The sequence below is a fragment of the Pyxicephalus adspersus genome, chromosome 10 (assembly GCF_032062135.1).
Source record: "Pyxicephalus adspersus chromosome 10, UCB_Pads_2.0, whole genome shotgun sequence".
Taxonomy (NCBI): Eukaryota; Metazoa; Chordata; class Amphibia; order Anura; family Pyxicephalidae; genus Pyxicephalus; species Pyxicephalus adspersus.
In genome coordinates, this window is record NC_092867.1 from 11,750,972 (window position 1) to 11,777,306 (window position 26,335).

General features: G+C 39.0%; 2 protein-coding genes across 4 annotated transcripts in view; both read left to right on the plus strand.

Moving 5' to 3' along the window:
* The window catches only part of CUTC (cutC copper transporter), a 10,481-nt gene extending 920 nt beyond the window's left edge, over positions 1 to 9,561 (plus strand). For all 3 annotated transcript variants that reach the window (XM_072425227.1, XM_072425228.1, XM_072425229.1), the window contains exons 2-9: positions 477 to 553; positions 1,163 to 1,222; positions 2,837 to 3,046; positions 4,154 to 4,189; positions 4,897 to 5,030; positions 5,519 to 5,546; positions 6,003 to 6,108; positions 7,573 to 9,561. In XM_072425227.1, coding sequence (XP_072281328.1) covers positions 477 to 553; positions 1,163 to 1,222; positions 2,837 to 3,046; positions 4,154 to 4,189; positions 4,897 to 5,030; positions 5,519 to 5,546; positions 6,003 to 6,108; positions 7,573 to 7,684 — 763 coding nt within the window. In that variant the 3' untranslated portion in view covers positions 7,685 to 9,561. The remainder of the gene's footprint in view (positions 1 to 476; positions 554 to 1,162; positions 1,223 to 2,836; positions 3,047 to 4,153; positions 4,190 to 4,896; positions 5,031 to 5,518; positions 5,547 to 6,002; positions 6,109 to 7,572) is intronic.
* Positions 9,562 to 15,712: 6,151 nt separating this feature from the next.
* The window catches only part of ABCC2 (ATP binding cassette subfamily C member 2), a 29,630-nt gene continuing 19,007 nt past the window's right edge, over positions 15,713 to 26,335 (plus strand). Inside the window, exons 1-7 of the mRNA XM_072425183.1 lie at positions 15,713 to 16,379; positions 18,808 to 18,981; positions 21,967 to 22,113; positions 22,941 to 23,075; positions 23,953 to 24,063; positions 25,451 to 25,506; positions 26,034 to 26,259. Coding sequence (XP_072281284.1) covers positions 16,338 to 16,379; positions 18,808 to 18,981; positions 21,967 to 22,113; positions 22,941 to 23,075; positions 23,953 to 24,063; positions 25,451 to 25,506; positions 26,034 to 26,259 — 891 coding nt within the window. The 5' untranslated portion in view covers positions 15,713 to 16,337. The remainder of the gene's footprint in view (positions 16,380 to 18,807; positions 18,982 to 21,966; positions 22,114 to 22,940; positions 23,076 to 23,952; positions 24,064 to 25,450; positions 25,507 to 26,033; positions 26,260 to 26,335) is intronic.

Consider the following 26,335-nt stretch of genomic DNA (forward strand, 5'->3'; position numbering starts at 1 on the left):
GCTCAGTCTCAGGGTGGGGGATGGCAGCTCAGTCTCAGGGCCGGGGATGCCAGCCTGCACACTTAGGATTAGAAAAACATTTACATTGGGGTTAGGAAGACAATAAGGGACGGGGCCACCCGATTTAATGTTCCCGGCTTATAGGGGACAACAGGGACCCCAGGTAGGGGGTAAATCTGATCCATAAGCACCCGGCCCATGCTGGGTACAATATGGTGACGTTGTAATATTTCCCATTCAATGCCAGAACAGCCATATATTTTCTATATTTATCAATATGTGAATGTTCTATATCACCAGGGTGCCAGGAGATGTATAAAATCCTCACTATGTGTAAACAATCTGCTTCTTTCCCCCATTGGAGTATCTGCTTGTCAATCACAGTAGCCAATGGCTGTTTATATCCAATCAATATTGTTAAAATCTGCCCGTATGCCGAATTCTTCTTCTTCATGATTGTGTCTTTCTTTGTACAGCGAGATGGCGGACCAGGGGTTCCTCATGGAGGTCTGTGTAGATTCGGTGGAGTCTGCAATAAACGCAGAACGTGGAGGTGAGTTTTATTTAAATCACTAATATCTCATGTAAGTATTGATGGGTTTTCAAGAGACAATGGAATCTGCAGCTTTCATTATATTCATTCCTGGTGATCCTGCCAGAAGGGTTCTGTTATAGGGTGACGGTGTCCGTTCCCTGTCTTCCAATTGTGGGGGCTGGGTTGTCTCCCCGTCACAGAGGTCTCCGATGGAAAATTTAGGTGGCCATTGCAACATATATATATGATCACTAACAACCTCAGCTGTGTTTAGCAAAAGATTTCTTCTGCAAGTCATGCAAACGCCCCCTTCCCTCATCAAGCCTCCGTCCTGCACACGTGGGAGCAGGGAAGCCCCCGTTTGTATCTATGAGTCGTCTGTATGTCCGATGTGCTTGACTTCCTGTATATGTATTTTGCTGTTTGCCTGGGGTTCAGCATTGAAGCAGCATGTGCTACATATCTGGTGTTTGGTATGCAGTTCTATGCTCTAGGGGTGTTTTACAGAGACCCCTCGGGTGTGTATTTGCCAGCTTTTTTTTACTACACTGTATGTCCTGGTGTAGAAATGTGCTTTACTAGTATTCGTTGCCTTATTGTTTCAGGTTATCTCTATTTCTATTTTAGGTGCTGGGCGGATTGAGCTGTGTGCCAGTCTGTTAGAAGGAGGAATCACACCCACCATTGGTGAGAATGAGCAGATATTATTTCTATATTCCCATTTAATTGATACAGCTCTCTCATGAGTTCATGCCGTGTGGCCCACACACTATTTAATCCGATTATTTGATAGTTCTTTCTATTCCAGTCTGTTTTTTCAGACCTATTTATGAAATTCTAGAATACGTTGAATCATCATAGATCTTTGTAGAGTGTTTGTAGTTTGTGTAATGTGAACAAGCTAATCTTTTTTTAAGAGAACCTGTCACTTTGCTCATTCAGGGCATAGTAACATAATAATCTCTTCTCCCTTATCACTATGATAGCAAGGGAAGGCCTAATCTCCACCTGATTCAAAAAGGTGTTTGAGACCTTTACCACACAACACTATAGATTTTTATTTAAAGTAAGTGAGCAGTCTCTGTGGTTGCTTTTGTTTTGCTTTGTCCCAGTTTTAGGCAGCATGCTGCCCTGTGTCAGAGTTGCATTTTCCTGCGTTCTTTAATGACATTCAGAAATTGATGCAAAACAAAGATAAAACATGTCTCTTTTTTTCACTTTGCATCCTGGTGCATTCCCAAAGCCAATGGATACCAGGCTAAAAAGAACCCTGGATTGCTTTATTATTATTATTATTATTATTATTATTATTAATAATAATAATAATAAACAGGGTTTATATATCACCGACATATTACGCATCGCTGTACATTAAATAGGGGTTGCAAATGACAGACAGATACAGAGTGACACAGGAGGAGGGGAGGACCCTGCCCCGAAGAGCTTACATTCTAGGAGGTGGGGGAAGTAACACACAATAGGAGGGAGATATGGAATGGTGGGAAGTAGTGAGGGTTTTTAGAGGACAGAAGAAAACGGGTAGGTGAGGTTGAAGAGTTGGGTTTTGAGGGGTCTTTTAAATGAGCAAAAAGTAGGAGCAAGCCGAATAGGACGAGGAAAACCATTCCAGAGAGTTGGGGCAGCTCTAGAAAAGTCTTGATGAGGTTATGAGTGAGGAAGTCAGTAGAGAGTCATTGGAGGAGTGAAGAGAGTGGCTAGGGGAGTATTTTTTCTATCAGGTCAGAAAGGTAAGTGGGACAAGAGCTGTAAAGGGATTTGAAAGCAAAGCACAGGAGCTAATCCTTCCCTATTCTATCCAAAACTAGGCTGGACAAACCAGGTTGATTTATACTTTTTGGTTTACATTTTTCATCATCCAATAAGTAGTTCAAATGTCCTAGAATTGCTGGTGACTGTGAAAGGTATCTGTATTTGTGTTCTGTCTGTCAGATGTAACACTATTGTGGGTCTTCAAGGGGGTGAGGTATGTTTATTTTTAATATTATTGACATGAGATATCTCTAATCCAGCATTCCATACAGTGCTCAACCCAGAAATTTTTTTTAAGGTGGGTTGAAAGAAGCTGTAGGTGGGTGGTGGACCTTGTATTGTGACCTACTCATCAGTAACAACACAAAAACAGCCGGGTGGTTGCTGAGAAATGCTGGGTGGTGCACCCGGCTAAAAAGGGCCGTAGGAACACTGCCTTAATTATTGCTTTTTCTATATATTTTCACTACTATCCCTGCAGCAACGATATGTATAAAGGTATCAGAAGATGCCCTTCTTGTGTCTTCCCAGGTCTACTGCAGATAGTGAAGCAGTATGTGCAGATTCCAGTATTTGTGATGATTCGGCCTCGAGGAGGAGATTTCCTGTACTCTGATCGAGAGATGGAGGTGATGAAGGCCGACATCCGGCTTGCCAAAGTCCACGGGGCCGATGGACTGGTGTTTGGGGCCTTGACAGAGGATGGCAGAATTGATACAGAATTGTGCATGGACTTACTTGGTAAGAAACACAAGAGGACAATATTCATCTGTTACCCAATGTTTTTTTTAAACAACCAATTAAAGCGGAACTGAACCCTAGGGATACTTACTGACCTGGCCCCATTCTGTCACACTCCATCTTCTAACTTCTTTCTCCATTCCGGTCTTTGCTCATGCTGACTGGCCTGGATGGAACTCCTATGCAGGCACGCAGTTGTTCACACAGTCCTGACACCCGCAAGGGATGTCGGGATATCTGCGTATCCTTCATAACCAACGCTAAGCTGCAAATTTTGACAGCTGGTATGAAGATCAGAAAGGTAAGAATACTTATTGCAAAAGGGACATCACCTGTCCTTTTCTACGATAAAGCCCTGCCTGGTGCCAAATATATATATATATATATATATTCCCCCCAGAATTGATTTCAAGCTGGGTGGGAAGGAGCTGGAGGCAGGTGGTGTCCCCTGTGTTGTGACCCAGTTTTTCAGTAACCACCCAAAAACAAGTCGGGTGGTCACTGAAAAGTGCCAGGTGGTGTGCCCAGCTCAGTTATATAATTAGACACCCCTGCCAGATATCACAGACAGTTGAGGGTCCTCATGCACCATAGCTAAGTTGTGCACATTTATCAAGATCCCAACCCCATGATTGGAAATCGAATCAGCAGGTCAAGTCATCCTTGTGTTTGACTGACAGCATTGTGTAGAGCCCTGATTGGCCGAAGCTATTGCTGCTCCTTGCTATCTCTAGCTTAGACCTTGTTATAAATATAACTGAGTAGATCTTTATTTTGGTATTCTCTTTAAACATACATTTAACTATTTTTTTATGTCCATCTGAGTTACAAATTTTATTATCTCCCTGGAGTCAGCTTTACAACATCCAAACTGCGAGGTGACATTATAGAGTTCTGGCTTCTGGTTTTATACTATAATGTATTTCTGTAGTGCTGACCCTACAGAAGATTCTATAGTTCTGTTTTGTTGACTCTACCTATGCAATGAAGACCTTTGCAAAGACATAAGTACTAAAGTAATAACAATAAGTCCCACATTTGCTTTTAAATATGTCCATAGTTTATTTGTTGCATGAGCTGATTATTTTCGATTTTTTTTTTTTCCAGCTGTCTCTCGTCCCCTCCCTGTCACTTTCCACCGAGGTAAGTACCATGCAGAACAAAGCTGTACTAAGGTGACTTTATCTTCAGAAATCAGTTTAGTGTGCCCATGTACTAAGTCTACTTGGATACATAGCCTTCCCTAATTGGTTGGAAATATTAATTTCTTTTATTTGCTAATGTTTCACTATTATTGACTGGCAATGATCAGCCAAAATGACGGATGATTTCATTGTATTTGAGACTTCTATTTGAAGAATGGTTGGTGCCAGACAGCACTTGTGACCATTGCATTGCCAGCAATAAACACAAGCACAGCTAAGTACCTGGTGATGGGAAATATTCTACTGACACCATGCACAGAACCACTTAATCATGGCAGGTACCAGTACATATTGGAAAATGTAGTTCAATTCATTGGAAGAGCGCGTGCAGCACTGTACAGGACCCTTCCTGATTGAGGAAGATTTTGCATACAATATGTCATTGATGTTTATAAGGTGGCTATTTCAGGGTATGGATATTATATCCGTTCTTTATGGAAAAAATGTACAGTTTGAAGCATAGGGAGAGGAAAGAACGATTTATGATGATCCAAGGCTTCAGCTTTAAAAATAGAACATTTAATGGACAGCACTGCATGCACAGGTAGTCATTGCTCTTGCCATAACCTCATGTGCTCCCCTTGGGTCTTTGTCTGTGCAGTGAGAGTCCATGTACATTATCATTACTCTTCTTCTTTGTTTCAGCATTTGACATGGTGTATGACCCTCTTCTGGCTATGGAGACTCTGATATCATTGGGGTTTGAACGAGTGCTGACCAGTGGATGTGACAGCTCTGCCCTGGAAGGCTTACCTCTAATAAAGAGACTTGTGGAACAGGTAACATTGATAGGCATGTGTGTAACTTGTGTTCCAGACTGTGCCCTACAGTTTATATGGGTGGTATAATCACTTCACAGCTTCGTGTATCCTCATCAACCTCGTAAGGGTTTCTCCTTAGTGGTTTATAGGCCAAAATGTTTATTCAGGCAGTGGGTGGAATAGGCAGCCAACCAACAGATGCTGCAGTGGTATCTGAGAACTCTTGTGCTGCAAATGCTAGTCAACCTCCTATTAAAGCCACCACATCTCTATTATTGCAAGCCTGTTCATTTCAAAGATAAAGAGCATAAAGTATCTGTAGATTGGCCACTGCTCTGTAACTGCTCTTTCATCTCTAGTGTGAACAAGCCCTTACTTCTATGGAAAGCACTTTTGTAACTTTTCAGTTCTGTAATGATATTGTCTCACTTCAGTATACTATATGCACATCTGCTGGAAATACAAATCTGCCTTTTAGAAATAATTGTGGTTTGTTTCTAATTTAGGCTAAAGGTCGAATCATAGTGATGCCAGGTAAGAAAATAAATAAATGTCTGCACATAACCTCACCTCTTTGTACTTTTTTCCTGTTATTCAAATATGTTTTCAAAATTTATGTAAACCTTTAGGTTTATGATTTATGTGAAATTATAATTGTAAAGTAAACCATGAATGACATATTTTTTTAGGTATCTGACAAAATTTTGTTTTATTCTCAAGCAGCAGACTGATCATAATATTTTACATACATCAAATTTCACTACAATTTAACACATCCTCTGCTTTCTATTGTTACAGTGAAAGAGAAGCACACTGATAATTAGGTCATCTCTTACGCTATGTTTGCGATCGCATCTGTTAGTATGTTACTTTCATGCACTATGTTGACCTTCTCTCCCCACCCTGCTGTATAACAACCTAGATAATAAAACAAGGGTTCAATGGGCTGTAAACAGAGGTGAAAAATTCTGTGACTATTTGTTTCTGTAGGGGGTGGTATTACAGAACGGAACCTGCACAGAATCCTGGAGGGCACTGGCGTTCAGGAGTTCCACTGTTCAGCACGTTCTACCAAGGAATCGTTAATGAAATACAGGTACATAGCTACAATGCTGTTAATAAAGGAAAAAACTATACCAACAGATAAATAAATGGTTAAATAGAAAGTTGAAGCTTCCTATAAAAATATATCCTGGCAAGAAACTCAACTAGTATTCAAAAGTATTTATCCTGGTCTTGCACTTTCAATGCGATGCACGGAGCAGAGTTTGCAGAATTAAAAACATAATAGGCCTGATTTGTTAAAGCTCTGGAGAGTATAAACTTTATCAGTGAACTTGGGTGATCCAGCAAACCTGAAGTGGATTTCTTAAATTTAATTTGTTATTTGTTAGCATAAGTTTTCAGTCCTGGACCAGATCTATTTCAGGTTTGCTAGATCACCCAGTTTCACCCTCCAGCCCTGGAGAGTTTTAATAAATCAGGCCCAAAGAGAGAAGGGGTTTATGGACCAAGTATTATTGTGTAATACTGTAGATACATATAATAATATAAGGTGGTAAAATTCACTTAGACAGGTGGGGTTTAGGTGCATAGTGAATGGTGATACAAAGATTCCCCTGTGCAGATATAGCAGCCAGTGGCAATAGTGTAGCTTCCTGATAAAAGCAAAGGCAGAAAGTGGGAGGAGGTAACACTCTCCTGGCAGTGTGAATGCTGGAAGTGGATCTTCATATTCGCCTATTCCCGCATCCTTGTACTGTCAGCCTATCATGCCCTGCTGCTTTATGCAAGCTCAGCATACACAGGCATTGTATTTTTTTCTTTTTATTTTGTTTCCTATAAGTAGGCCTGTGAAGTAGAATAACAATTGATCCTAAAAATGGGTCTCTTTTGTGAGAACTCATGTCTGTTAATACAAATACAGGTTTAAGTAAAATATCGCAGGTGTCTACTATGCCTTCCACAAGGAACAAACTTATGTGAAAAAGATTTCTGAACATTCAGTGCCTGCAGCTTGGATACTGTGACCTGACCAAGCAATTTCTTCTGGTACTAAACTTTTTAGCATTAAGTAGGAGTGAAGGAGTCAAAGGTTGATCCTTTTTGCCAGGTTTTGGAACTGAACATGAACATTTGGGCTCTGTGATGACAAGTAAAAAATCTGTCTGTTTTGTTCATCATTCCATAACGGCCCTAAGATACATAAAGACAGTAGATTTTCGTTGTTGACAACAATCATGTATGATTGTCTGGGGTGAAAATCTACTACCAGTACAGGTGTCACATAACATCAGGATCTGCAATTCTGCATCCCTTCAGCAAGGATTTGCTATTTGTCCTTTACTCTGTCCTCTTCATAGAATAGAACACAAATCGAAGCAGTTTGTCATTAGAATAATCATAAAACGATCCTTAACAAGTGGGTGGGAGGAAGGTTGTTATAATCCTGGGGAGGTATGCATTAAGTATTGTGAGAGATTTGTACATTTTTGTAGTAATTGTTTATTATGTCAGACTCTGGGAACCCCCTTTGATAAACCTGTTTTCTGTCTACCAGGAACCACTCTGTATGTATGGGAGCCACTATCACTACCTCAGAGTATTCCATCAAAGTTGCCGACGTGGCCAAAGTCAGGACGTTGAATGCTATGGCGAAGAACTTCCTGTGACATGACACGCAGTCCTCTAAGGGAAACTAAAGCTGTGATCTTGTGTCAGTGCAGCAGAGACTTGTTCCTGCTAAACTGTGCCGGCTGGTGGATAGGTAGATAGAGGGCAGGCCTTGGTGTGGATGCTGCTGCATGTTGGGCTCTTGTACTAATGAATGATGGGATGTATGAGGGTTGTGGCTCATTTATCAGCAGAACTGTGATGTTGTTCTGTGGCTAGACCACGTCTGGGCACACAAATACTGTAACCCTGCAGTGGGTGTATTGTGTTGTCTGGAGCATTACCCATTCCTTCCCACTTTGCCTTGTTTAGGATCAGTCAGGATCCACAATTACCATTTCAGTCTTCATTTTCTGCATTGTCTTCTAGCAGGGATTACACATCGCTCAGTGATGAGCACACCAAGCACACAAGATCTTATTTAATAAAGTTTTTTTTAAGGAAGGAGCTGCCTAGCCAATCAGAATCGGTTGTTTTATTTTGTCCTTGGCAGGACAGACTACCTAAGGCAATTCTTCCCTCAGATACCTTTTTAAATAAGTACAGACCGCTCTGTGAGATCGCAACACACAGTCAGGTAATCGATGACTTAAATCATATTATTCATATACAGGAATTATTCAAAAGATGTGTCTTTTATTCTAAGGATATGAATATTCAGTCTTGCCTTATTATCACCGTGCAGGGTTATTTATAAAAGAGTGATATTGTACTACCATTACAGCTTACTTCCTAATGGCGACACACATGTGCATACATCAGATTATTGTCACCCAAGACGAACAGTCTTGATACAACCCCCAACGTATCAACCGAATTGAAATGACCACAAAGCGAGCACAGTGGGATGCTGCTGTCATGTCCTCCCTGTTTTTTTATGAAAGAGAAGGGTGCTGTGTGTATAGAGCTTGTTTATTCATCTGTCCTGGGACAGTCATCTAATATCTGTACAAGCCTTTACAGTTAGTGCTTTTATCTGCTTGGCCTCCTGCTGATGACACATGATGTCTTCCAGCTTCTAAGTGTGCATGACATTATCAGAAATTAGGATGACATAATTATGAAAAATGAAGAAAACGATAGGGCTTTGTTTAATACTGTTATGTACTCTCTGGAGCGATCTATGTTATCAGCATAAACTCAGACAGTTAACAGGACAGTCAATCCTGGGGGACCACTCGGGTTCAAGAGCCCTGCAAGAAAACATCCGATCAGGAATAAAAATCTTTCCCACACATGCCTACATGTGTATATTAATTCAATGAGCCCCAAATGATGGGGTCTATAAAGCCCACCCTAATCACCTTTACAATGATGCCCTGCCACTCCTTTCTCCATTGCAGGTGCTGCAAAATAACATGTCAGAACTTTGAGGGGGCAGGGATGTCAACCTGATGGCTCCATCTTCCCCCTGGACTGGGGGATGAACACATGGGAGTAAGTCATAAGTTCCCACATTTCCCAGAAGCACTGGGTATTTTAGGGTTGCTGTTACAGAAAAAGAAGCACTGTGAAGGTGAATGCTCATGGGGCAGACTAAAAAAAGGACCATGTCACCTTACCCTGAATTTATAGACAGAATATTCATATCCTTGCAAAGACACAACTGTGACTCTGTTTTCTTAACACCCCGGCTCCCATTATGTTAGGTCAACTTGACCTAGTAGTTGGAGACATTTCATAGATGAGGCTGCTAGTGTTTTACACTAAATCAATTCATTTCTCATGTTGGAAGCTGGACAAAAATCATGCAATCAGAACTTCATATTCCACCTTTGGCTATTTCTGTCATTTCTCTGTTCCAATGTGATTTCAAAATAGAGCTCAATTTAAAAAAAATTAAAACGTCAAAATAAAATGTTTTGCAGTACGTTTAGACTTTTGTGACCTGTTGTTTCATTTGTATACCTTATATATTTGTTTATTCTGTTTAGTTTCAGCAGTGGGATCATCAGCTGCTTTGAACCTGTTGGCAACATATAAATATAAAAGGTCAGCCGCGCAAAGGTATAGCTTCGTTACTAATAAGAAAATGTCGACTTTTTGGATAAGTCACCAGCTAAAACCTCCTCTCCCATCTCCAACCACTCTGCTGGTGGTGTAAGCAGGGAGCAGAGACAAGCGTCTCGTAGATCACTATGCCTTGGGAAAGGGAGCCTGTGTAGTCCTGAAACATTGGTTGGTTACATACCTGAATAAGACAATTATTTTGTAACAAAGGTCTGTTCTTCATGTGCAAAAGGAAATCTTTTATTTATATTTATATATATATATATATATATATATATATATATATATATATATATATATATACACAGGGGCCATCCATTGAGTCCAGTACAGAACCCTGAAGTTGTTGGGGGATTTACCCGAATGGTGTGTGGCTGATATCAGTGGAAGATGATTATTGTCACAGAAATGGCAGAGGTTTGGCTGGGATTGGCAGCCAAATCATTTTCTATATGCTCTGTATGGGGGAAAATTGAGAATAAGTGAAACAAGCTGCCATTTTTCTCACCGACCCTTGAAGGCGAGTTGTTGCCTTTGCAAACTGATCATTATACTCTCTCCCCTGCTACACAAGAAGGATAGGGGAGTCATTTTGCTTTCTTCCACATTTTAACATATATTACAATATAATATAATTACTCTGTTTATTAAAGTGCAATGTTTAATAGTTAACATTTATAGTTATTAGTTGTATATTATTTGAGTGGATTGGGAAAATACCATCTACCCTGATTTCACTAACTTTGGCTCATTGATTGTAAGTGCATTGATTGTGACTGCCTTACAATACATTCTTTCTTGGTGTCTGGAGTGCCATCATTTCAGCAGCATCTATATAGTCAGATATATATAGATCTATTTAGATCTATATATATCTGACTACCAAGATCATTTACAGAGAGAAAGAATGAACATTCCAATTACTTAATGCTTTTATTTGTAATTGTTTCTATATCCTCTGCAGAGCAATTCCACACCACCTGGTAAGGTAAAAGATAATTCTTAGATATTACGAAGGCAGACCTTACTTAAGGACAAAGCACATGCCGCAATAGGAGCTTGGACGGTGACGTTTGTTTTTTAATGTCCATCCTAAAAGGTAGAAAAGATTATTCTTTTTTTTTTTTTTTTTTGTTTTTTTTCTAGAGTTGCCCCTTTAACATACGTGTTTCCGTCTAAGGAAAGTCAATCAGTAATCTCCCAATGCCATCCTCAAACTGTTGCAGTTGAGCTAAGGTCAGAAAGTTCACTCAGTATATCGAAGAAATTGGAGTAGATTTTTTTTTCTGCAAAGGACCAGAGCATTAGGAGAAATCTTTTTTGAGTTACAACAGAAAGGGCCACAAGGAGAAATAAAAAAAAAAGTGGGTGACATATGAAGGCAGATCGCACCTGCACAACCCTGGCATTTGAGAATAAGCTGTGAGTGATGGTAAAGGTGGTTGCATTGGCATTGACAGGGGTCCGAGAACTCCCCTTGTTATCAGTAACGAGATTTGTTGATAGGAGTGAAAAAGAAGTGCATAGGTGTGCTTCTTCTCCTTAGCTATCCAACCAGAATCTGAGGTCAGATAAGAGGGCTCTGTAATCGGGAGATTTTTTTTTTTTTCTTACCCAACGACCAGGAATAGAGAGAAATTTAAATGAACACTCCAATACAAGCACCAGTAACAGGATCGCTGGGAGAGCAGACACTGTTACTGCAAAGTAACGTGGCAATGGGACAAGTAAAGTGGCTTGTGTCTGACTCAAGCATTTTAGCGGCTTGAGCTCCAGTTTCACAGCCTTAAGCAGAACGAAACTAACACACTGCCGTAAATATTTTTTATTCCTATTACAGAAAGGTACAGCTCCAAGATTCCATTGGAGAGGAGAAAGTTACGGAGACAGGAGCAGGGGAAACGGGAACGTTGCTAGGAGTGTAGCTGCTGAACCATATTTATTTAGAATATATCTTTAAAATAAACCTATAATATTAAGTACAGACACTCCGCACAACTGCATCTACCCCAAAGTATTTTAAATGTAGCAGTTGGACAGTGACAGGGAATGGTATGCAGGCTCAATCCTGAAAAACACAGGTTAATAAATTCAGTAATGGACTACCAATTATATTGTTTTGTCTGCAATAGGCAGTTACTTAAGTTTAAGCTATTGAAAAACACCTGAGCCCTAAAAAAACTATAGGGACACAGAAATGGTAGGTTCTTTGGTAACTGCTTCCCCTCCAATCCTCCCCCTATAGAGAAGTAGCATAGTGGTGTAATAAAAATACACTACCTTCTTCAGCATTAGGTCTTCCTCTTCCATGCGGATGTTTATTGTCACTTGATTTAGTTCTGCACACATGTCACATGCGTTAGAAGAAGCCTCTGGAGTTAGGTGAGTTATAACAGGTAAATGCACTGAAGAGGAGGACCCATTGCTGGTGGAGGTAATATACAATTACTTCAGCACCACAATACTCTGCATGAGAAGTCATGGTTCACTAACAGAAGAAAATAGGTTTGTTTTTACAGATTGTCCATAAAATGTAATCTGACTGGGAAACCTGGTGCCATCAAGATTTCCAAAAGACAGAGCAGAAATAAAGAAGACCTGTACTATGAGGTTATACAAACTGCCAATGCTATCACAATTATATAATGTACTGTCATTAATACCTTCTGAATCTCTGACCCAGAATGAGGATGCAGCTCAATTGAGATAATTGTCAGACAACTTGTCACACAGTTCACCTGCATACTTGTTTCAGGTGTGACTGCAACTACTGAAAGCAAAAGATAAGTTTTACATCCAGGCAATTGGCATTCTAAAGAAAAAGTTTAGCTCAGTTCAGCAATAAGTTATAGGCTAAGCCTAAGCTATAAGTTGTCTTAGGATAGAATGTGAATATGTCCTTTATTAGACAGACACACCTAGAACGGTTCTACCCCTTGGAGATGTTTTAACCTTTTCCCGTTCTCTTCAAACTCTTTAAAAACATTTGGTTTAACACATTTTAAACTGGAAAAACAAAAACATTGCAAGCAGGCAGGTATTTTTATGCAAAAGGAATATGCTATGTCTCTTCTGCATTAAAAGGAACTGTTTGTCTATTGCAGTCTTTTGTTGAATGTACACACGATTTGTGCATGCACATGACTTGGTGAAGATGTTGGTGTCAGTGATGGAGTAAGGAGAGGTGAGTTTAGTTCTGCTTTAGGGCTTTAAGTTAAAAAAAAACGAAAAAAAACAGTTTGCTGCATTTTTGGTGCGGTTTCCAGGAAAATATTTCCATGAGGCTGAACCGTCACATGACAACTTACCAACAGCGTGATTGCTTAAAAGAATCCTCATCTGTTTCTACATCATTGTTTTCTTTATGCCTGTTGCTACTGGTGTTGCATCAATGCATACACCGCACTTTTAACATGCAGCATGCACATTTTTATGTGCACTGTGATGTATTGAGCAGCCCATTCAAATAAATTGGCAACTTTACGCACAACGTCAAAGCAGGGACATAGATCGTTGTGCGTAAAGTTTCTCTTTATGGCTAAAACACTGCAGAATATAATTTCCAAAAGATGATACATCAATGTAGTGATTTCATTGCTTTTGTTTAGTGGACCAGCAAGGGACCAAGACCATTAAAATAATTCAGTGAGGTATTACCAGCAAGTTGCATCCAGAGACAGGAGCACTGGGTTAACTCAAACTCATCTACAAGATGCAGTCACTGCAGTTTTCCTTGTTCTTTCACTTAGAATCTGAGATTGCAGATGGTGATAATGAAGAAAATGAGACTCTCCTTTTCAGCAGCCTGGGAAAACCACATGGTGAGACAAACATAAACCGATTACAGTGGAGATAGGTAGGAACATGCAAAAAAGTTTGCTATATCAATGGAAGAGGGGGCAGTACCTTCCCTAACAAAACTGGAGTTCTACTTTAATCTAAATCACCTAATCATGGCAATGGCTGATGCAAAATCCGAAAATATGTGTTATCAGCATTGCTACATTTAATCACTTGCATGATATTGTTGGTGGTCTTTGTGGGCCTGTTAGGATTCTCCACTCAGATCCAATTTTAGAATCTTCTCTCTTTTTAGATCTGTATGAACAAATGTTTTTTTTTTTACCTTCAAAATGTGTTTGTACTGCGTTTTGCTCCATGTTACATGTCCTTCTTGTTGCCTATCTTAAACTCTGATGTAAGGAACATGATGATGTTACCCATAGGAAAGTCTCTTTCCACTATCTTGGACATCGTATGTATGAATTTAGTTGGTATGAAAGCAATAATCAGAAAAAAACATTTGTAAAGCTTCCAGCAGCTTCCCTTAGCCTTTATGGCTGATATAAAATAATATTTGTGACATACCGTGTCTTGTCTTGGAGGGCCTAGGATAAATACACTTATTGTGATTTTATTAATACTCTATTATTGTTCCATATTGTAACTATTTCTTTGCATTAATAAGAACTTCCTAAATAACAGAACCCCCATACCTACGATGGGGTGAAAAAGTGTTGTATATTTCTCTTTAGGTGAAAGTTTGTATCCTATGCTATTTATGAAGACGCGATAATAGTGATTACTTTCCCTCTCTAATTATTAACAGACGAGTGACTTGCCTGTCTGTGTGCACATTGGACCCCCCAATCCCTCCCCTTGTTTATGAAGGAGTTGGAGTGAGTTGAGTTCAGATCTTTCCTCTAATCAGATGCTTGTGTTATGATTAGGAATGACATTGCAACTTTTCTGTAAACTGATGGAAGTTGCTTACTCACCCACATGAACAGCACTACGTATTTTCAGTTTTCTACAATTAATGTGCTAAATTGTATGTTAGAATAAAGAACAAATGAATTTCTTACAGTTTATTATCTTGTACAGAACATTACTTTAGTAGAAAAGAGTCAGAATGCCGCAGAGGAGGATATTTGATCTCCATATGGAAGCAGTGGTCTCTTTGAAGAGGTACCCACTTGGTATGTATATTATATATAACACTTCAGATGAATATCGCCCGATACGAACAGTCGTGTTAGTCTCGGGCAAGAATATGACATGTACAGCAGTTTACCATCAGCCAATCATGGATCCATCCTGCTGGATCCATGTATGATTGATGGTAAACAACGGCAATGTAAGCAAAGGTAAGAGAGCACAGCAGGGTCCTGCTCGCTCGTTCTCCCCCTCCCCTCTCCATAGAACAGAACAGTGCTGTGTGTACAGTACTCGTTTGTTCATCTGCCACTCCTTTGTCGCTGGAAACGATCATGAAAGACCATGTCCAACGACAATAATTGAGTATATACGAAGCCTTAGTCATATCCATATCCATAGCTATACCTCTGCAATCAGCAGGCTTATCCTGTCTGTTATTGAAAAGGCTACTACATCCAAACAGAAAGCAAACATCCTTCTCTGCAGAACATTGGCATTGCACAGGCCTATCTAGCCTTTCTATTAATACTGCAGAGGGCACATGACATAGGGCAGCACTTAAATATTGGCAGGATGCTTGGAAAATTCTTTTAGGTGGCACTAATTTAGGTCTATGGAGGCAGCAGGGGCGGGAAGTGGCCCTGGGTGTTGCCTGTGACATCCAAAAAAAAACACCCAACATAATTGCCACCTCCTATGCCTGACAAAGGATAAAAAATTTACCTATTTGATCAAATGTTAACCATTTTTTTCAGTAAATACAAAAATCACACCTGAATATCATGATTGCTATGTGGTCCTTTCAATGGCCCTAATTTATTAAAGCTTTCCATGGCTGGAGAGGATACGCTTTCAACTTTGAAGCTGGGTAATCCAGCAAACCTGGAATGTTTTTTCTAAAAGTCATTTGTAAAGGGTTTTCAATCATGGACAAGATCCATTCCAGGTTTGCTGGATCACCCAGCCTCACTGATTAAGGTGTATCCTCTCCAGCCTTGGAGAGCTTTTAAAAATCAGGGCCAATGTCTATATATAATATAAAATGAATGTATTATATGAAATAATATCTTTTTAAAAATGACCCTGTGATCCATAAAACCTAAAAAGTACAGTAATAAAGATTACAATTTAAAACACTTTAATGTAATAGTTGCAATAAATTTCTTTACCATTTTCAGATTTTTTTTTATTATACCAAAGAACTCTGTTTGCCCTGAAAAAGGAGAAAGAAGAAATATTTAACTAAGCACTCGGTAAATCGATGAATTGTTGTTACACAATCCTCTAATTGCTCGTCATTTTCTACAGTGTCATCATGAGTCCCCAATACGTCACTTGGCTGTACGTAGGAGGTGTTCGCCGTGGTCCTAATGAGCAATTTGTTAAATTATAAGAAATGACAGTCACTTGTGTGCCCTGCATAGCAGGAGGACTAATGTAAGAGCCGCCCACTCATAGACTCCATTCTCAACTTCAGACTTGGGAACCTGGTTAACTTTTAACCCAAGTCCAATAGGACTGCTGTGCACTGGGATGCCCCTTTGGGAGTATAAGATCAAGGGATGGGGGGGAGATGACTTTTAACCTGCTGAATCACCAAGTGATAACACGCTGCTTCCATAAGACATGAAGAACATATAACACAACCAAGCAGCACAATATCAGGATACACAAAGCCTGGGAGAAGCCAGTCCACCAACAACCATGTCTCGGGCTCTAGACGAATACTGCGGGTCCATCTTCTGGGTAAGTCTCTATACTTTGCTGGGCTTTTCTATATAATTGGTGGGCACAGTTCCTCTGTTCCTGGGTGATATTACATAAGTCAAATACATATAAAATATTCTGTACTTTCCTATTTTAGGATAAAGGTGTGATCACTTGTATTTGAGAAGAGTAACGCCAAATACGTACATAAAGATCTATATGGAAAATTATGTAATTGAAGTTATTTGGGTATAATAGGAGGCAAAAACCCCTTATTTGGGTACAGATTGCTCAGCCATGTTACTTTTTGGCTACCAGAAACAATTAAAATGTCATTAGTAGCTTTTTCACAAAAATAACGTGTTCTGCTTGGGCTTTAAAGGCCCGGAGTCCCCTCTACCTAGGAAAAAAGTTTTGTTCAGTTCAAGGGGTACCTCCATCAACTCCATTTATAATACCAGGCTGAAATGCTGGATAATAAGAAATCTTTTTACACTTATCTAAAAATTGGATGTTTAATCAATGAAAACTGTTCAATTTAGAATGTTTGTATTACTACATGTTAAGTACATAAGGACAGCAAACACACAGACATTGTTTGATGTTGGCTTTTTGAGGAGCAGTGGATTCAGCAAGAATTTAAAAGCTCTTTAGGCAGCCCAGCTTGCAGTCGCAAAAGGAATAAAGTGGTGGTGGATTAAAACTTGGTTAGGTTTGTATTTGCAGTCTGTGTAGCTTTGTGAAAGGAATGATGGAAATCTCTATAGTAGGGACAGTTTTGGGGGGAGTTTGGACTGATACACAACCCTTTTTTTATGGGAATGAAAGGCAAAATTAGAGCCGTATCAGGTTTGTGTCACTTATTGTGATGACTCCAATGATTCCATTCACATAATTTCCGTATTTTATTCTCTTACATCAATTAGTCAGGAAGAAACTTTTCTTCCTGACTAATTGATGAAGGAGAATAAAATAGGGAAATGTTGTGAATCTCACTAATGGCTAACTAAAATGTCTACATAAGTATTTGTCAGTCCAAACCTAAAAGGTTCTTCTATTAAATTGAATCTGTTGTCTACACATGCTAGATAATAGTTACATGAGATGATCGTCCAAACTAGAATGTATATGGAGTCCCCCAACATCATTTATTGATCCATCCTGAGCTAATAAATGAATGATTAGGGATTACCTATGTCATTTTCTATGGAGGAGGACACAGGGGGGTGTCTCTTGGTTGTCCTCACCCTTCCCTTTACATAGAACAGAACATTGCTGTGTGCACATTGCTCATTCATTCTGGTAATATAATTTCCAGTTACATATATCTAGCATGTGCACATACCACAATAAAAAATACCTCCCTGAGGCGCAAAAAGACTATACCATCCTTAGGAAAATCTTCCGCCCACTAGTTGTATTCTTGTACTTTACACTTATATATAATGAAGTGTGAATCTAAGATCCCGCCTCTTTTTTTGCCACCCATTTTTACACAATTATGGTTGAATACTATCAGAGACTCTTGTCTTTTATTCCTTACCGAGTGATCTGTGCATATTGCAAGGATTTAGAAGTGGAATTAAATCTTATTGGTGGCAAGTAGTTTCTTTATTTTAGATGTACCAGGCAATGTCTCTTCTGCAATAAAACAAACCTACCTGCCTATTTGCGGTCTTCAATAAAATGTACTCTGAGCTGCACATAACTAAGTGTACATTCTCGGCATACCTAGGGAATGAATTGACTCTCATGTGAGGTTATTCTAGTTGGCTGAAGATCCTGAACCTAGGAAAGAAGTTAAGGCCAAATATGTACAAATAAAGATCACAAAAAAAATAATATGTGAAATTATGTAATTTAAGTGAATTAGGTTATAATAAGAGGGAAGAGACCCTTAGTTGGGTGCAGATTACTCCGCCTTGCTACTTTTCGTCTACCAGAAACTGTTAAAATGTCATTGGTAGTTTGACAAAAGTAGCATGGTGCCACCGAGGGAGTACGGTTGTGTTCACCCTGTAATCTTCTGCTGTACATAATGTATTCCTGGATAATGTAAAGGATGGCTGTGTGTGCCCGTTAATACATTGCATTGTGGCAACACACACAAAAACATTACTACAATGCCTGGCAATACACCTGCTCTGTGTGTTATGCAATGCCACCCATTGTGATCAGTGCCCCATTGCAATGTAATATATGCAATATAATGCAGCTGCAGCATACCACAAAAAGGTCATTCAAGTTTTCTTCATCTGTTGTGGTACATTGGCAAGCCATTCATATTACATGGACTGCCTTCATGCAACACACATTAATATATCCAACAATGTTTGCTTATGTGTGGTCATCGACTACATGTACATAAATGGGCTGAAATAGTTGTTTGATAATTCAGCAAACCTAATTGACCACTAAAAAATACATTTAAAAATGTTGTGTGTTTTTAAATATCCTTTTTACACAGAACTCTTCCTTCTTGGAGCGGCCTGATCCAGACTTTCCAGTGTGTTTCCAACAGACAGTCCTGGTGTGGATTCCTCTTATTTTCTTCTGGCTCTTCACTCCATGGCAGCTGCTTAACCTCTGCAAAAAGAACAGAGTGAAATCCCCCATTTCTAAACTGTACCTGGCCAAACAGGTGAGACCCCGAGGTTATATATGCTGCTATGTGTTACCTGGGGGAATTTAGGGGGAATTCAAGTGTCATGGCCAATGTGAACATTAATGGCTGAGATATCTGGGAAAGTTCTCGGTAATCCAGGTCAAGGTACAGCTAGTAATTAGTCATATTCAGTAGGACTTTCTTGTAATGTTGAAGACTTTTCTCAGAAAGAATCACTTGAGATAACTGTGCAGTTGGTTAATAAACAAACCATCACACTAAAGACTTGCCATGACTTTAGGAAGAGCTTAGGTAAAGAACTTAGGTAAAGCTGTCCCCTTTTTGAACTGAAATTGGTAAATCTCAAGGAAACTGTTCAAGGTGGATCTCAACTCTCATGCCCATCCACTATGACGTGATAGTTTGGTTTGTCTATCCCAGTGTTTCTCTACTAAGGTTTCTAGGGGTTCCTTGAGCACTTTGTGTCTCTCAGCTCAGATCGCCAATGGTATTTTTGGCAATCTGTAAGGATGACATTCTTCCCAATGGCCAGCAATATAAGAGATATTCTTCCTACTGACCACCATGCTAATATACACTAAGCTATGGATATAGCAAGTAAATCAGGGGTTCCCTGAAGACCTAAAAGTTTTTCTAGGGTCACCCCATGTTATAACAGTCAAAATACACTGCTCTAGGCTATAGATATGTACCAAGAATATGAGAAATTCACAGCATATCCCAGTTCTGTAGTTACCAATCATATTCTTGGGTAAACCCATGTTGTAGTTTTCAAGACAGAAGGAAGACCTGAGTGAGCCCACCATTGTAATCTTTTTCTTCTATTGTATCTTTATTTAACACCTTTATTAAATGTTCCCAGTCCATGCTGATTACAATATGTGAACACTTGTGTTTGTTATACTGAAGATTAACCATGTACTGTTATTAGTTTTGTAGCATCATTCGTCTATTTATTCGAACCTTGAATTTCCAATTTCTTAATAATGTTTTAAAATACACTGCCCCTGATTCATCAATAAAATCCGCGCTCGCTGGAAGCGCGCAAACAAGCTTTGATGTTTTCTTCAACATGTTTCACAGTTGGGTTGAAATTTTGCTGGTAGTTCACACAATGTTCTTTTCTATTGATTTATAATAGACAAATCTTCCTTGTTTATTTCTCTTGCACACATTCTTCTTTTTGCCTGGTGTGTTTGTATACAGAAACTGCATCAATGACACTCTTGGCATCTAATAAAAGTTGAATAGTCCTGGATGTCCTGTTCCAATCCACATATGGGTTATCAGAGGTCACTTCCATTTATCAAGATATTATCAATCCAATAGAAAAAGAGTCTAACCTACCGGTCTGGAGACCATCCAAAAACCAATAAAAACTGCTCCAAGCATTGGACATTGGTCTGTGTTTAATAGCATGAGGATCAGAACATTGATGGGTCACCCAGTGCAAACACATTGCATTACTCCAACAATGGCGAGTGAGTCATTGTAATAGTAAATTGCAAATTAAATTGCATTCAGAATAATGACTGACTACAAGTTTCCAATGTTCCGTCCACTTGTTTGATACTCCATCCCAATTATTTTACCTATAGTGTTTAGTTAGAATTTTAAAATATTGATTGGTATTCTGGCCGAAAATTAATAAAAAAATTGCTTTTTTGATCAATTTCACATCTTATCTGCATATTGTATGGCTAGTTTGGAGGCATGGCTTGATGGACAAGTGCAGCCCGTACCACTCCTCCTGTACCACTCTCTGTATTAGTATGTCATTTGCAACCCCTATTTAATGTACAGCGCTGCGTAATATGTTGGCGCTATATAAATCCTGTTTATTAATAATAATAATAATAATATTAAAAAAGGTGCAATACCCTTGGGTTGGAGATCAGTTTCAGATGCGATCATTCAGAATTCATTGACTTATAATCAACCTCCTTCTAAGCTGCATCAATCTGCTGCCAGCAGCTTTTGTATTGCTATATGTATGGTGAAAGACTTGCTGAATCTGCAGAGAGTGTGACTACACCCAACAAGGTAAGTGTTCACCGCGAAGCTTTGTTAACTCTCAATACATAATCATTTAAAGATATTTGACTTTTCGGAATAAGATGCAGGTCAGAAGCATGGTGGCCAAATGGTTACCATTGTTTCTGCTCAGTCCTGGATGTACATTTTGTGTCAGTATCTACAGGAAGAGGATCTACTGCATACATTTACCATAGGTACTTTGGTTTACACTGCTGGAAAAATTGATTTCCCCTTAAAATAACCTCTGATGTGTATAGGTGTCATATTGATAATCACAGAAGCATCTCATTTGCAAATGCATGGGCAAGGACTGGTGTGAGGGGTGCTGTGTATGAGAGGTGTTATTAATGTGGTGCTATATAAATCCTGGAAAAAAATAATGTGGAACACCAGGAACACCAAGATTAGGGTCTGAGAGGTTTGATTGTAAAATATCTATCAAAATGCAGGATCTGTGTGTCTAGACCAGGAACCGAGAGACTTCAAATATCACAGAAGTTGATCATGTCATAAGATAATTTGATGTTTCCAAGTATACACAAAACTCTCTATTGTAGAAGAAATGAACTACCTATTTAATCCATTTACTTTTCAGTCATAAGCATTTCTTAATAGTTATTTATTTTATTTTTGGGTATTCATTGTATACTGTGTTTGTGTATAGGGTAACACCTTTATGTGAGCAGTCCTAACAGTGTTTGTCAATGTATTAAAAACCTTGATTCTGTGAAAAGTTTTTAATTATCTGTATTTATGTGGATGTATATTTTGATCTGTGTATGTTACTGATCATTGAAAACACAGACTATCTGCAGGATTGGTTGACTGCCCGGGCTTGGACATACAAGTTTTATATGTGATTTATTAATTCTAATGTGCTTTATTGGTGAAATGAGGATTTTATTAACAGGTTGTCTTTTAAGGCTTTACTCTGAAAATGATTGTCTTGTTTTTTTCTTGCAGTTCTTGACCTTGTTACTGTTCTTCACATCTGTTGCTGGAATAGGGATCACGGTGTCGGAGCACATAACAGAACAAGCTAGCACTTACCCTGACAAAATCGTCCCTACTGTCCTGTATATTAATCCCCCCCTCTATGCTGTGACATGGGTAAGAACATCACACATCAAGATTTGGACTGTCTTCCCTATAAAGTAGCAGACATAACCTGGCCCTTATCTTTTATCTGGTGGCTTCTTTGGATGTCCTGTCTGGCCAGACTGTGAATATAATCCCAATGAGATGTTCTGGATCATCTCTGTTGTGTATTGGGCTGTTTATATAGCTTTTTGTTAGTGTCATGACTACTAGGATCAAAAACAGATTAAATGCAAGCCACAAGGTCAGAAACACATGTGAACTTACTCAGAAGCATATCAAATGTATCCTGAATACAACTGAAAGAATACTGAATGTTTCTATGTTTCTATTAGCTCATTAGGCATACCTAAATCCGAAGACACAGGTGTATTTGTGGCCAGGGCCGGCCTTTAGCCTGAGTGCAACCACACAGGGTACCATAAAATCAACCACTATTGTTAAGATGTTGACAAAATGGCTATTTCTGCATGTTCAGTTGATTGCCACAAGAGAAAGGTTGTTGGGCATGGGTAGTTAGTGGGCAGAGCAGAGACACATTAGTGGTGAATAATGTAATTTATCAGAGTTTGCCATTGATCAAGTTATTGGCTCACTGGATTTCTAGCACAATCTACATTTTTTTGTAGATGGAAATAGCAAAATGTTTCAGTAGTATATTTACCAGAAGGGTGCCAAAAATAAACTTCCTTGGGCGATGTGTACATACCATGATTATGTTTTTCTAATCTTTATTAGTTCAGTGAATACAGCGCAGATAGGAAAGTTGTAGGGATTTTATGTCTGGCAGTGATGGCATATATGACAGATTGTAATTTTGCATTTTCTCATCCCTTCAGGTCATGGTGTTATTAGTCCATCACAGCCGACGGTATTGTGTCCGGAAGGATTCTGGAACCCTCTTCATCTTCTGGACTCTCTCCTTCGTTTGCGGCATTTTTTCATTCCAGTCTTTAATCCGAACCGCACTCAAGGTAGGATTTGGATATGCCCATGTTCATTCAGCAAGTACATCTGCTGCCTTACAATGAATGTAAAGGCAAAATGTTTTTTTCTGGTGGGAAGGTGTTAGAACCTTGCAAGGTTTTATTGCTGAGTCCTTACTGGTAGGTTACCAGTAGTCCTTACACTATTTCTCCTGGTGACCATTGGTGGTGGTACAGGAACTGGTGAGGTATCCAAAAATGTTACAGTTGACATTGGAACATAACGTAAAATGATTCTTCCAATGGGAACTGTTCATATAGCAACTCTCCAAAAGGGCAATTCTGCCTTTTTCTAGAAAGACGTCCTTTTATATTGTTACATCTTCAAAGTCATTTTTTCACAACCTTTTTAATTGAAACGGTTTAAGCTTTTCCTGCTCTTTTTAAAAAGGGGGGGGGGGACTTTTTCCTACTCTTTCCAAAGGAGTTAACCATTTCCTAATAATTCCAAACCTGAAAAAACATTTAATAAAGTGGCATCCATGCTTTTTTTTTAATTCTAATTCATACACATTACCTATAGTGATAAATAAAACTTATTTCTGTACTAACATTCACTTAGAGGTTATCAAGCTATATTTCATTTAAATTGATACGCCAATTGCTATTACTGTTTGCATATAGCATGTTTTGGGTCTGATAGCAGAAGTTCGGTCCTGAGACCAAACACCCACAAGGAACCGTTCCACATTGTGACTCTTGACAAGATTGCACTCATTCCTCAAGGAGAATGTATGGTGAAAAAGACAATATTGTTCCCTGTAACCACAACTAGATCCTTGTTATCAGATCAGTATGGTCTATATAGGCTTTCTTTTACCACGTTAAAGCATTACATGTTCTCTCTTTTTGTTTTTGCTCTTAGGAGGAAATTCCTGACCTACCTCGCTACTGCTTATTTTTCATCTCTTTTAGCCTTCAGACTATCTTATTAATCATTTCGTCCATCTCTGAGGATAGTGAACTCACAAAAAAGGTATGATCAGATTTGTCTTATGTTTAGACCTAGTTGTTCACACAGGCTGTAATGAATTGTATGGTGTCTTCAGTCCAAGAACATGGTCACTACATTAAATGTCCTCTTGAACCTTGTGTTCCTTTGAAAATAAAGGTTCCATGATTGCAGGAGTACAGATTTTTTTTTAACAATCTGTTAATCTAGAGATCAAGCCGGCTAAAGTTTTAATGAAAATGTCTTGTTTGCAAGTCCTTTCTTATATACAAAAGGTGTAAACCTAAGCTAGACTTTCCTATTTATTCAGAAGCCTATATCTTATTGATTGTTGCGTCATTAATTTTTCACAGACAGTGACCTCGCCTTATAAATTTTTTATTGCATTTTCAGTTTGTGTTGCTCAGCTTTATTATATAATTACTTTAGGTAATCCTATAGGGAATTAGCATTCTGCATGCATATACCCTTCATTGGGTAGGTGAATAAATTAGATCCATTTAAGTAATACATTCAATCAGTACAATATTATATAATGTATAATACAATTGTAATTTAGGAAGATGTTTTCACTCTTTTTAAATCTGCAGCTTCCATTAAAACAATACTATGTACCTATAAAAATGCAAAAATGAATTAAACTTAATCTTTATTTCAACTTGACAAACTATATAATACTTTGTGATCAAGCCATAAAAGTCCTTATTTAGACTCTTTCTATTTCCATGTGACAACTCCCAATATACTTCTGTGTTGTCACCATATCATAGGCTCAGCTGGTGGAGACTACACACAGCTGTAACATATTTAGCAGGCATAGTCCATCGCTATCACAAGCCCAGGCAGGGGTTAGTTGATGTAGAATGTGGTTGAAAGAGGCTGCTGAAAAATGCAACAAAAATAATGAAAAAACCAGGCAAACTTTTTCAGTTGGGGGCCAAAATCTGATATAAAATCGGACAGAGGGGCCAGGCCGATGGGAGAGTGGGTGGGGTTATGCCATCATGATGCCACTGAACATGACGTCATGATGGCATAACTCCCCCAACTCTCCCATCGCAGATCTGAGCCTGCGATGGGAGAGTGAGCGGGTTGTGTGCAGGGACACAGCCCACCCACCTCCACAAGCCGGGATACAAACAGGGGACGTGTTCCGCAACTCTGGTCCTTCTCCAGACCCTGCTCGGGGTGGCACTGGCCAGAGCCGCGGACCACCCAAAGGGCCAGAGAAACAACCCTATTGGCCTGTATACGGCCCATGGGCCGTAGTTTGCCCATACCTGATTTAGGGTTTACATTTATTTCAGTTGCTTTTCCTAATATTGAACCCTGGTAGAGCTTCCTTACAATTATGCTTATTTTCCTGTCTGTATCTTGCAGTATAAAACAAATCATTTCTTTTTCTACACAGAATCCGGAGCTAACAGCTTCCTTTCTGAGCAGGATCACCTTCAACTTTTATAATAGGTAAGTAGTTCCTCTTCAGGTTTAGTGATCTGGTGTGACAACATAAATGAGAAATAATCAAGAGAGCTGAAAATGTGCAAAGTGTAGCAAGACACCACAACCCATTAGACTTCATCATGGATTAGAGATTATTGCTAAATATGGACTATAAATATTCAATGTATCAGTCACTTGTTCAGCATTTGATTGGTTTCACTATTGTTTTTACCATCATATCTTATTAAAATATCAATCATGACCCAAAAGGTGGTTTTAATTTTAAAAGAATAGTTAACCAAAATAAAAAAAGTACGATTGTTTTGAACATTTTTTAATGGTGTCCATATATTGTATTAAAAACTGATAATGCAATTTTCCATAATTGAAAACTCTTAATATTTAAACTGGCCTTCTGATGAGTGTGAATTTTTTTTTCTGTAACTCATACAAAGTGTGTCCTGTCATAACTTGGGCGCCATGTCCACCTCCGGCTTTACAAGAACAAAATGACAACTGTAATAATACAAATATTGTTGTTTTTTTGGCAGCACTGTGTTAGCAGGGTATAGGCGACCGCTAGAACTAGAAGATCTCTGGGAATTAAACAAAGCCGACCAGACAAAATTCATATATGATGAATTTGAAAAACGAATGAAGAGCGAAGTTGCTTTAGCCAAAAAAGAGCTCGAGAAACGTAGAAACAAGAGAAAGCAGAAGAGCAACAACATTGAAATGAATGGCCTCAGCAAGGCACAAAGCCAGGATGTTCTTGTGGTTAGTTCCTCATTTGTTATACAGTTTTATGGGTGTTGTCTATTGGGTTAGCCCAGGGGTCTGCAACCTGCGGCTC